Source organism: Engraulis encrasicolus, chromosome 11, assembly GCF_034702125.1.
Source record: "Engraulis encrasicolus isolate BLACKSEA-1 chromosome 11, IST_EnEncr_1.0, whole genome shotgun sequence".
NCBI lineage: Eukaryota > Metazoa > Chordata > Actinopteri > Clupeiformes > Engraulidae > Engraulis > Engraulis encrasicolus.
Genome location: NC_085867.1, coordinates 43155489 through 43168433, shown reverse-complemented (window position 1 = coordinate 43168433; position 12945 = coordinate 43155489). Strand labels below are relative to the sequence as shown.

General features: G+C 41.4%; 1 protein-coding gene across 1 annotated transcript; it reads left to right on the top strand.

The window, feature by feature from the left end:
• Window positions 1-501: 501 nt before the first annotated feature.
• On the top strand, window positions 502-12110 carry golga7 (golgin A7). The gene is made up of 6 exons (XM_063210703.1): window positions 502-593; window positions 1761-1886; window positions 2217-2369; window positions 4941-5042; window positions 8883-8956; window positions 10543-12110. Exons 1-5 carry the CDS (start codon window positions 585-587, stop codon window positions 8925-8927), a joined length of 435 nt encoding a protein of 144 aa, XP_063066773.1. The 5' UTR covers window positions 502-584; the 3' UTR covers window positions 8928-8956; window positions 10543-12110.
• Window positions 12111-12945: the final 835 nt, after the last annotated feature.

Below are 12945 nucleotides of genomic sequence, written 5' to 3'. Positions count from 1 at the left end.
GGATGGGGGAGAACACTGGTTAGGGTTAAAAAAAAAACCTCTTATTGTGCAGACATACATAGGCCTATAGCATAGGCCTACATACATACAGGCAGACGGACGCGGACGTTATGAACGCACATAAGGACAGATAGGCCTACAACAAACAAAAAATGGCATACACCTGAGTTAATTTGGTTGGTGGGCAGCAGCATAGGCCTACTGACTGATACAGGTAGAATCAGTAGCCTACAGAAGACCAATGAGTCCAAGTGAGTCCAACTGGTCAGCATAGTAGGCTATGAAAAGTAGGCCTACTGTGTGTCAAACATCAGTTTTTCTTAGGTATAATGTAGGCCTATAATGGTAGAAAATGTAGGCTATGTGTAAAGCTTAAAAGATGGCAACGAATAATAATATACATATATTACAATTTCTTTTGAGTTACACATTATTTATACGTTGCTGAGTGATGTCATGTAAATTACATCCTTCAGTAGGTCCTATTGTCGTTGAGGGAAGTACTATTGAGAGAGGTGTTGTTTCTACCCGGAGGTTTTACATGTAGTCCTACGGCAAAGAGGAGGAGGAGGAAGACGTCTACCATGGCGGAGGTAAAGCTTGAAAATTGTTAATATATACCAGCTTCTCGTGGCTGCGCACTTTTAAAAGAACTATAAACCACTTTTAATCACGCTGAAGACTTCTGTCCCGACCATTTGTTGTCAGTTTTTGGATCGAAGGTCCCCTCTGAAAGCAAAGCTAACCAGGCTGTCGTATGTCAATAATACTAGCCGATTACGCTAACTGGCTAGTTTTCGCTGTTCTCGCAGGCCTGTTCTCATTTATGTTTTTTTGGATGGTGACATTGTTCGCCGTCGGGTTGGAGTAGTCATTGTTGTATGTCAACCCTCGTTCAATATAGTGTTGTTTTGCGTGTTGCCAGTGTATAACAATATGACTTTGACCATTAAAAATCGGGGTAGCTATATTTGGCTAGCTAATGCACACTGTTTGTGAACACCCAGTCGCGGATGATCATGAACAATCAACCCTCCCTAAGAATGTAAACACACCGGACGCGCCTTGGCAATAGAATAAATAACATAATCTTCCTTGATTGTTCCAGATTGTTTGGAATTCAAGCTTAGTTGCTACTGTGTGACTGTGATTGCAACGTTTTCGAGCTGATATTTCACAACAATAATGACAGTGACTGTCGTGCGGTGTAAATCACTGTTAAAGGGACATTGTGTGAGATTTTTAGTTGTTTATTTCATGAATTCATGCTGCCCATTCATTAATGTTACCTTTTTCATGAATACTTGCCACCATCATCAAGTTCTAAGTATTCATTATGACTGGAAAAAATGCACTTTTCATACATGAAAAGGGGGATCTTCTCCATGGTCCGCCATTTTGAATGTCCATAAATAGCCATTTTTAGCTGCAAAAATTACTGTACTTGGACCATACTAGAAAATATTTGTTTATTACTTAGTTAACTTTCATGTAAATATCAAATTTGGCGATAGGCAGCCCAGTTTCAATGAGCAGCATAGTTGCAGTACCTTCTTTCACCATTTCCTGCACAGTGTCCCTTTAAGATGTCTGCTTTTGGCTGACTTCGATCATAACTTCCTCTCTGGATTATTTGTCGTTGTCGATGTTAGACGCATAGGATAGGATCTGTAAAGTGGTGTGTGCGCACAATATCAAAACAATATACTGATTGATTGTCATGCACTGATTATGAGATTCCATGTCCCTTACTTTTCCAGACGCACAGTTTACAGGATTTGCGACATCAAGCGGCTATCGCCTCCAAGGTGTTCGTCCAAAGAGACTACACCTCGGGCACCATTTGCAAGTTCCAGACAAAGTTTCCATCTGAGCTCGAGGCCAGGGTATGTATTTAGCCAACACGTGGAATATAGAAGGCATGTGAACTTCACTTCGTCTGTCAGTTTTCTTTAAATAGTTTTCAGTGTTGCTACTCAAGCATTCAAGATTTTTGTCTTGATTTTCTGAGATATCCTAGTGCAGTGCCTTTCACTGATCCATTTAGCTGCTTAGGTTTGCCATTGACGCCAGTTTAGTTTAAATGGAAATATAAATGGTTCAGAAACAGAAATAGGAATTTGCAAGGCAATCTCGCCCTTGCCATCCTTACGGATGTGAATAAATGCCACCTACAGGTTGGATGCTCATGTGCTACTGCCCCTCTCCTCTCTCAGGTTGATAAGCAGCAGTTTGAAGAGACCATCCAGACACTGAACAATCTGTATGCGGAGGCAGAGAAGCTAGGCGGCAAGTCCTACCTGGAGGGCTGTCTGGCCTGCCTCACGGCTTACACCATTTTCCTTTGCATGGAGACCCATTATGAGAAGGTGAGGAGACGTGTCCTGTAGAGGATGACATTTTTCAGGAATTCCTGTGGGTCCCGCGGGTCCTGCGGGATTCCCGCGGGATGGGAGTCAGAATTTTAAAGATGAATGGGAGCGGGCAGGAGCGGGAATAAAGTTGAATGGGAGCGGGCAGGAGTGGGAATAAAAATGAACGGCAGTGGGAATGCCGCTTATTTTTTCTTTAAAAAACAAACAAAAAAGCCTAGTTTTTTGACGAAACGGGAGTGGGGTTGATTTTGAGTGGGAGTGGGCAGGATTGGGATACATTCTTTTCAGGAGTGGACGGGATGGGATTTGTTTCTTTTACTTCAGTCTGGGATGGGACGGGATGGGATTTTTTTTTCTGGAACCGGGATGGGACGGGAGTGAAAATCCACTCCCGTGTCATGCTCCAGTGTCCTGCGCTCAATTAGCCTGCTCTTGCCATGGATTTGAATACCTTGATTTGTCAAATCTTCACATGTACTAGACTTATTGTGCGTTCATGTGGTCTCGTAATTATCGTAAATACCAAATACCGACATTTGAAGCACACATGAACGTCACGTGTAAAAACGTTTTGGTATTTACCACTGGACAACTCGTAGAAAATTTTGATAAACGAGTTTACGAGATGATGACGTACACAACAGCTGGCTCTACTCTCACCATGGCAACCGCTAAGTTGAAATTGGGAGGGAAAGTGGAAAACAGCGATCCTAGCGGTTACGTTCCAAACACCAGGGCGACCCTATTGAAACTCCCATAGACGAGTTTTAAAAAAAATCCCACAAAGATATGACTAGGAACTATAACACCAGACACATTTTTCAGCGTACACAATAGGATGAACTACTACCTGTGAAAATCTTAAGTCATTTTTTGCCCTTTTAAGAAAAATAGAAATTGTGCCAATCTGGTCGGAAACGGACTACAGCTCCCAGCATGCTGTGCTTCGCGCCTCGTTGACAACACAGAGAAACAAATGAACGCGAATGAACGCAAGTTCTTCGCATATCTTCACATTCTTGTAATCCTGTGAGTTGCACATTGTCTTCTTATTAAACATATATACACGCGATCATTTTGGTTTGGTTTTAACTTCTCTAGTAGATATGATGGCTTCTGTGGTGACGAGTAACCACCTCTCTGGCTCATGTTTGGCTATGCTAATTTGGCTATGCTAATTACATGGAGTAAACACGTCACACCTGCCAGTCAGTGTAGTTCTGTATTAGCTTTTTAAAGAATATTAAAATCAGTTCAGATCAGTGAAAAACCGAACATTTTACCACCTGATTCGATAAAACGGGCCAACATGCCTATAATATGACTGCCACTACTTCTACTTCGTCGTCAGGGCCGAGATGTAATTTTTCAGAGAAAAAACCCATTAATTTGTTGCAGGGGCTTGGAACGTTGCCAGCAGGGGGCGATGAGATTACTTTCCCTCCCAATACTCAAAACCCGGCATTCAGTATGTTTAGACAGTCATGGTAGATGACAGAGTCAGAAAATATTCTGCATTTTTACCTTTTGACTTCCTAATACATTTGCTTACTGTAGCTGATGAACAACAGTCTGTAATCGTTTTATTTAAAAAACTGGCCCGAGTCTCACTCTGGTCCGCCATCTTTAATTTGTAAACAACATCAAAAAAACACATGAACTTGAAAATACCACTTCGCAACTAGATAATATCTACTTCGGAAGACCACATGAAAGCACCAATAGTACTCACTGGAGATTTAAGACCTGGGTTTTGTTTCTCGAAAGCATAGTTCGCAATTTTTACATTACATTATTATTTCACATTACATTTCATTACATTATTGGCAACTTGGTTAGTTGCCAATGGGAAATTGTATTGCAAAAAACAAAGGAGCTTAGCATAGTTGGCAACTATGGTTTTGAGAAATGCACGCTGGTCTATACATTAGGTCGGTGCAGATTTGTGAGCTTCCTCTCAATTCATAGTTCCCTCCACGTTATGCCTTGGTCAGTTCTTCTGAACAAGGTTATTCATGTTACTAGTCAAATATGACAAATCGGGGAACAGGGGAGGGGGTGAATGCCATTCATTACATATGAATAGAATAATACACGTCACAACCAAACGTTAGTGATGGGGTAAAATCAGTTGCACATGTCAAACTTTTCCAGATGCTCCGTACGAGCATTAGTACGGGGGTATGGTACGACCAGGCTAGCCCTCAATATAATTACAGTTTATAACGATTAATCGATTATTTGAGGACAACCCTATGAGATACATACGCAAAAACATGCTGCCAGCCTTCCAAATCTGACAGATGGTGAGGGCATCTCCTGTGCGCTGTCCTGTTGAGATCACCTCTCAGATGTTTGATGGGTTTCAGAACTGAACTCTATCTGGGCCTTTCCAAAACCTCAATCTTATTCTGGTGAAGCCATTCTTTTGTTGATTTATGCTAGGCCTCAATATAATTACAGTCGCTGATCTGAATAAAGTACATAATCGTGGTTAAATGTTCAAGTGCCCCTGAGATAACTCTTCTTCCTTCATTTGGTGTGTTTTTCGTCATTTTTCCTCAGGTGCTGAAGAAGATAGCCAAGTACATCCAGGAACAAAATGAGAAGGTCTATGCACCACTGGGACTGCTCCTGACAGACCCCATCGAAAGAGGACTCCGGGTTGTATCCTTTTGAGACGGGGCTCGTTAGCCCCAGAAAGCCTTTTCAACATAATATGATTAAAAAGTGGTCTTGATGTAGACCTGTGGGTTTAAGTTATGGTCTTTCTTATAAGTTGTGGTCTTCTTATGTTGCTGTACCTTGTTGCGAGCAGACAGTGGTTTTCTATTCAGCCTCGTGGTTCTATGTTGTGGTCTTATGTTGGTGCGTCTTGTTGCAAGCTGACAATAGTAGGGAGTCATTGACGTTGATTGAGTTGAACGAAAGCAACATTCAAACAAAATGTTTTGCCACAAGTGTGTAAACAAGTGATTTTGAAGGCGTGCATTGGCGTTAGTTGTTGGTGTGGTGTTAGGCCTAAATATTCCCTCAACAAAATTAGCAGTGTGTCTTAGGCCCGGGACATGCTTGCTGCAGGATATGCGTGCACGGGCACGTTTTGCACACGGCATTGCCATGAGAATTTTATGTCAATTTTGCACGCGGAAGAACACCTGAGACAAGGTACGTAGACGCGAGCAATATTGACAAAACGGTGAGGAGCGATCTTCCAAACTTTCATCTCAGCTCTTTGTGCTTCCATGTTGACTTTGCGGTAGGGTTAAACGATGACACAAAACATTAATGCGATCCCCATTGGCTATCCACCCCCTAGAGCAGGGCTGAGGAACCTTTTTCATTCGAGGGGCCACTTAAAATTCCTCCAAGGGCCATAAAAGTCCTCCGAGGGCCGTACTATGAACATAAACCAGGATTTATCCCTGCACTTTAGGCCTATATTGAAGGAAGCACCTTTAAAACTGACCCCACCCTCTCTAGGTCCCTTGATTATAGCTTAATTGTATTGAAAATGTAATTTCTAAGATTCCTTTACAAAATATGTCATATTTCATGGGAAGCTGCATAACATTCAAATTATTTTTATTATTATTATTTGTTGATCTGAGATTCATGCACTTGTTCGTTCACCATGGGGAGCAGCGGTATAGTTCAGGATAAATCCACATGATTACCACAATCGCATGGAATCACAAGACTTTTACACTAGGGTCACACTGGATGCGTCAAAGACTTATCTACATTATCAATTATCTTCCATTATAAGAAATTAATCTAGTTACACCAGGAACAGCGAACAGCCTAAGAAATAGCCTTTTCTTTTCCATGTGTTTCGATGGCACTTGACATAACATAGCGTAATCCATGCAGTGTAGCCCCAGCGTTAAGATCGCAAGGCTGTTAACTCAACTGTTCATAGTCTTAACGCTAAGAATATGCAGTTAACTAGGGATGCAAATTATCGATTAATTCATTAATCATTAGTTGATGGCCTTATCGATCGACTTACGATTAATTGATAAGCGGCGTTTTCCCCCCTGCAAATCTCAATGTTTCTCGAAAAAAACCTACTAAATCTAAAAAAAAGTGTTAAAAATTTAGATAATATACCACATTTCAAGTAATTCTATTTTAATTATTTAATCCAAAGGTGATTGAAATATTCCCACTATTCACATCCATCTTCACACACACTCTTCACATGCCCATTTCACCTGGGTCTCTTGTCAGTTGAATTGTCGATTAATTGCGATTAATGTTTTTTAATCGATTGACGCATTGATCGATTAAAGTTGATTAATCGTTTGCATCCCTACAGTTAACTCATCGTTTTTCTTTCATTGATTAGTTTACCACATATTCTTTTCACCGCACCCCACTAAAGGCTAGCAACCAAAGAGATGTTTGCTGTGCCAACAGTAGTAGTGGCTCCCTGGTATGACCAGAGCTCGGCGGTTACTCTTAACCTTCCACATTGCTGTTGCGCAGACATGTGTGAGGAATTTACTAACATGGTCAGAGACAAGGAGAAACAGATTCCTCTCAATTGCGCTGAAAAGAAACATTGTCCACCCTTAATCAAGATTTCTTGTTTTTTCCCCCCCTCTTTTTTCTTCATCTTCTTCCCCATTTTGAAAATCACAGAAGTTTCCACCACCAGAACTCTAATGCCTCTAAATTGAGTTTGCAAGCGGCCAAAATAGTGTAGAGGAGAGCAGGCCCTTTGTAATGGACTCCAGTGTCGTGTGCAAGCAATTGCGGAATGCAGACCATCAAAGACACTTACCACTGAGTTTTAGAGGCAAAAGTAATGTGTTTTGCTGCCATTGATGAATGAGCGGGATGAAGAGACCATGTCAGCGTAGTTGATGATGCTTGCCGGAGATAATCCCTCAATGTTGGCCCATGTATGCGTATATGCCTGCTGGGGAATGCCAGTAGGGTCCTGTTTCTGTTGTTGAGAGAAACGCAATCGATTAGGCAACAACCCAAAATGCTGTAAGAAATCCTAATGATGACTGGTACTACTCCTCTTGGCCATATACAGCTCCCTCTTGCGTACTCCTGTCAGGAGTGGACATGTGCCATGCGGCGCACTTTGACACATTTGTACTGAAACTCTTTCAAGGATGGATTTGGTCGAGATGTCGCAATGATGTTAAAACGAGGTTAAAATGTATATCTTACTGTATAATAATAATAATAATAATAATAATAGTAATAATAATAATACATCAAATTTGTATAGCGCTTTTCTAAATACCCAAAGATGCTTTACAGAACATGTAACATAAAACAAAAACATGAACAGACATTCAAAGACATACAGAGACTAAAACACAACACAACACAACGGCAATGGAAAGTTAATTTTTTTGTCCATAAATCATGACGGTATGGAGCGTTCACATTAGTGGAGAAATATGGAAGCCCACGGCGGGGGCGGCGATGAAAAGGCCATGGCGGGATACGAAAATCCAGAGCCTCCCGTCGTGGGGGGCGAGCTCGGCTGAAGGAGGCAGCCGAACAAGCCGGTGAAGTTCATAATGATAAGGTGTGAGGATCACTAAACTACATGTGAGAGTAATTGTGGAATGTGGCCAATCAAGAGAGCTTCTGACTTGAAGGCAAACTAATGTGTTCTCTGTACCCTGCTGGTAAATGAAAGGGATATGCAGGGTTCCCACGGGTCATGGAATTTCTGGAATATCATGGAATTTCATTAAAGTTTTTCCAGTCATGGAAAGCCATGGAATTTTACCATTTTGCATGCACAGTCATGGAATATCATGGAATTTTCTCAACAGTTGTGTAAACCAAAAACTTTTTTGTTTGGTGTATAACATTGTTTCTTACTGGTAATACTAAAATGCTTCGCCAGAGACGGCTTGGTTTTGCGCTTTATTGTGCAACATTCTATAATGCAATGAGCCCACTGAATTCTGGTGGTGGCTGGGCATCTACTCTAGGGGTGAAGATAATCTTCAGTTTTCACACTTTTAAGAACTTTTAAATGTCATTTCTTTTTTATGGAAGTGGTCATGGAAATTCTGTTTTTTTGGGTCTAGAAAGTCATTGAAAATCATGGAATTTTATATCTCAATTAGAGTGGGAACCCTGGATATGAGACCATGTTAGCATATTGATTATCTCTCCAGAAGATAATCTCTTGCTGATGTTGGCTCGTGTTTGCCTCTTGTGGAATGCCAGCAGGTCCTGTTTCACTTGCTGAGCATGTCTGTGGAAAACCAAAAGAAATGTCTGCCTGCCCTGTCTGCACCTCCAACTTGAAGTCTGAAAAGAAACCCCCCAGTATCACCTGTTAGGGCCAAACATAGAAAAGTGATCATGTAATCTGGTGACGACTGGAGAAGTTTTTATTTATTTATGTTTTCTGTTTGTAAGGTAATCTTGGGTGACCTGATAGGTGCTAAGGAACAAATGAAATGTATTATTATTATTATTGTCATCATCATATTACCCCCTTAACTCCTATGCGACCAGGTGGAAATCACTATCTACGAGGACAGAAGCCTTGGTTCCAGATAAAAACAAAAGAAGACTAATAAACATGAAAGGTATGTATTATTACCGTAAGGTTATGGCGCACTGAGGAGCTTTTTTTTTTAAATTGTTATTGGCCTGCCATGTAACGTGCTTTTTTACACTGATGCATGGCCACACATGAAGAGATGAGATCAACGGTTTTGTCCTTGATCAGACGGCTTGCAGCGCATCATGTTTTTGCCTGGAGTCATTGCTTAGAAACCTGCCTCACGTGTCATCACATTAGCCTTTCTCATGGTCGCTGCACAGCCTTAAGGTCAGTCTGTGTAATAAATTCTACTCCATTTACGCAAAAAGCTCCATTTCTCCTGAGATCACTGTTGGGCCTGTCACACATACTTATTCCACGTTTTTGTAGAGCGGATGTGTTTGGATCAGGATCAGGAAGTGGGACATTATTTTTATATTTCCTGCGCCCTTAGAAGTGGCTTTCGCTTGGAACGTCCGCGTGTTGGGATTTACACACGCAGCCTTCAGATTTCATTTGCGGCAGCTACACGTATGAAAGTTAACGACGGACAATGTCTTAACAGTTTTTCGGGGCGACTGTGAGACGCGAACAGAGCTGTAAAAGTTCAGAAGGCTACCGAGGCCGGGGGTTTGGGTTACTAAGCTTGTAACAGCACCCGGTGGATAAGATACAGGGGCCCATTGTTGTCGTAAGGGAGATATACCCGTTTTTGAATGCCAAATGGGCTACGTTTATATGGCACTTTTCCACTCAGCAGTGGTACTCAAAGTGCCTCACAGTGCAATGGCTCGCTTTCACCCGATTCACTTTCACATTCTCACTCTGATGACAGAAGACTGCCATGCGAGACGACTCCAACCAACCAACCAAGCAGCACACCAGGGGTGCGTTCCTCAAAAATGTAGTTGCTAACTACGTTAGCTACTTTGTTGCTTGCAATGCAATTTCCCATTGACAACTACCGAAGTTGCTCACTGGCTAACAACTGCGCTTTCGAGAAACGCACCCCAGGAGTGTATGGGGTTTCATTTCTTGCCCAAAGGATCCACACGTGGCGCTCTCACACCTTTTTACTTTATTTTGATTATTTGGTCAGACCCAAGCAATAAAAAAAGATGTAACTTTATGGCATGCAGAGTGTAAGCGAACCAAAATTGGCCAGATTAATGTTTTCAGTATTTTCCCATTATGCATTTGCATGTAGACCGAGATCACCACCTATTTTTGGTAGAAGTTTGGATGTTCAAAGTGCTTTCACACGCCACAGAATATGAACCAAGTATTGTTAAATACGCACCACTCGCTGTTGGTGTGAATGCACCCAGTGACCCAGTCAGCAGGAGCTGAAATCATACCAGCCTCCCTTCTTTTATTAGCTGACTCCTACACTGATTCATACACATGGTAACAGGTTTCTCTCTCTCTCTCTCTCTCTCTCTCTCTCTCTCTCTCTCTCTCTCTCTCTCGCCCTCTCGTTCTCTTCCAACCCCTCACCTCCTCTCTCTCTGAAAACTAGTCAGTGACTGAATCTGGTACATTTACATGTTCTTTATGGGCGTTAATATGCACTGTCCCTTTTGAAATAAATTAACGATTTAAATGTCTCTCTCTCTCTATTTTTTTTAGTCGCCCCTGGAGTACACCACTTTGGTTGGCCTTTGGACCCTCCAGGCCTGACTCCTGGCTCGTCCTCCACCTCTCTCAGCACATACTCGATGGTCCAGACTCGACCCTATATCCTCTATCCTCTATCCCCTTTCTCTCTCTTGTATCCTTCTCTCGTGAGGTCTGGACCTTTTCCCTTCATGCGGGAAGCATAAACGATAATGTATCCTGGAACTGACTGACTGAAGTACTTTCTTACCACCACCCCCTCGTTTATGTGTCTCCCTTTAAAGTACACAATTGTTCTTTTTCTGTTGTTGTTGTTCTTGATTTGTGATTTTTTTTTTTTTGTACAATATTGTATTCAATAATTTTAACTTTTGATGTCGCAAAAACTGTTGTTTTGTGCCATGTTTTACTTCTTTTTTTTTTTTTTTAACAAGTATTTAGATATAGTGTATCCTGAGCCAAGCCCTCCCATCCCTTCCCACCCATCCTTTCCCTGTGTGTGTGTGTGTGTGTGAATGTGTGTGTACTGGTGGTGCGTGCGTGGAGCAGAGGCTCAGTGGTGATCACACTCCATTTTGTTTCTTCGCAGTACAGTTGCAGCCTCCCAGGTGTAATTGTTATCTCCTCAAAGTGACTTAATTCTGGAAAAAAGTACAAACGTGTTCAACGGTCTTATGTAAAAATTGCCAGAATGTGTAAAATTGTTCTTTATTATTAATAATATATGTCTGTATGATTTGTACAAAACTTTGCAGTGTCCTGTCCAGCTCCTTGCTGTGCATGTGCCTGGTTGTACAGGGAGCACACACAGTAGTAGCTGGTAGCCATTGTTGTGACTCTTTGAATGATGACTCTCATCTTGATCATTCCATGTTCCAAACAGTTAATGAGAATGCCAACATCATCATCACCATAGTCATAACCATAGTTCTGTTTAACCTCTCATGACACTATTGTTTTAACATGCTTGTTTGGCACACTCAGCATTAATATCGTAGGTCGACCTTTGTTGACCCTCGGTGTGATGTTATGATAGGAATCTTGGTAACACTTTATTTTAGAGTTCACGTGTTAGCCACAAGTACATGCGTAATTACTGGTTGTATTAATGATTTAAAAAAAAAATTAGGCAAAATTAAGGGCCTACTAGGTCTTTGTCACAAGTGATGATATCAATAATAAAGGCCTTATTTGCAAAGAGCAAGAAAATTGGTCATTAACACATGTCTTATAAATCACATGGGGACAATTAGGCATATATTAGAGGCTAACCTGTGGACTGTAAAAAAAAATGTTACTAAAATCTTTAACTTGCCCTTTGTCCTTAGTGTGGTCCTTTCCCCATCACAAAATGGCGGTCCACAACACAAGAAAAGCACCATTTAAACCTTAAGGTATCCAAAGCTTTTAAGAATCGCTACTTTTCCCCTTTTTTGATTATTGTTGTTTTTTCCCCTTCATTTGTTACTTTATTTTTTCTCTCTCAATTGTGTGCTGTATCATAGTAGACATGTCTCATCTGTTCGCCACGTGATTATTTAAACCATGTATCTGTATAATAAACAGAATGTTTTCTTGAAGTATGGCGACTCTGTTGGTGCTATTTTTAAACTTGTGCCACCACACTACCAACCAGGGGGTAAGGGGGGGGGGGTAGGGAACACCAACTAATGTGAGCCACATTTTTGACTTGGTAGAAATGTTTAATTAAGTCGGGAATAGTCACTTTTTACGAGGGCCGGTGAAATAATTTGAGAAATTCCTTGAGTCAGAAAGCATGGCGATAGGAGTGTCTGAGCGGTAAACATTAAAACAAAAACAAAAAATAAACACAGAGCCCAAACGACGTTACCTCTCCAGTGAGTCAGCCCGTTTTTGCCAGTGAACGACCACATTTCCTCCCCTGCAGCAGCTCCGAGGCTCTGTAAAAACCAGTGACCTAATGTGATGTTTCATGTGGTGCTTCCAGACACTGTTCCGTCAGACTTGAGTTGGGTCAGCATGAAATCAAAAACACAAGCTCTCTCTGGAATCGCGCTCCAGGTTTTTAGCAGAAGTCAGATGTTGCTAGGAGAGGGACACATTACAAAGAGAGGGGAAAAGGCATTTTAAAAAAAATGCCCTGCCTGAACATATAGTCTCTTCCTATTAAATTATGAGCCCCTGTCGACATGCCTTTTGAAGCACTGCGATTCATAATCAACAGAGAAGGGAGGACATTTCCATTCATTAGACTTGATGCTCTCCAGTGGTGGCCAAGGGACAAATTGATGCTCCCCAGCCAATGCTAACAATCCCTATTGATATAGCCCAAATTAAATCATTCGCTGTGCAATGTATTTTGTCTGAAGTCAATTAAAAAGTATATGTGTGTTGACAATGTAAAGGTCTGGTTTTCTTGAGCTCCTTCAGGTC

Bases quoted from the DNA above. Each gene is read 5' to 3' on its own strand.
- golga7 (XM_063210703.1), top strand. The intron at 2,370-4,940 runs GTGAGGAGACGT...ATTTTTCCTCAG, and splicing joins TGGAGACCCATTATGAGAAG to GTGCTGAAGAAGATAGCCAA. The intron at 5,043-8,882 runs GTATCCTTTTGA...CTATGCGACCAG, and splicing joins TCGAAAGAGGACTCCGGGTT to GTGGAAATCACTATCTACGA.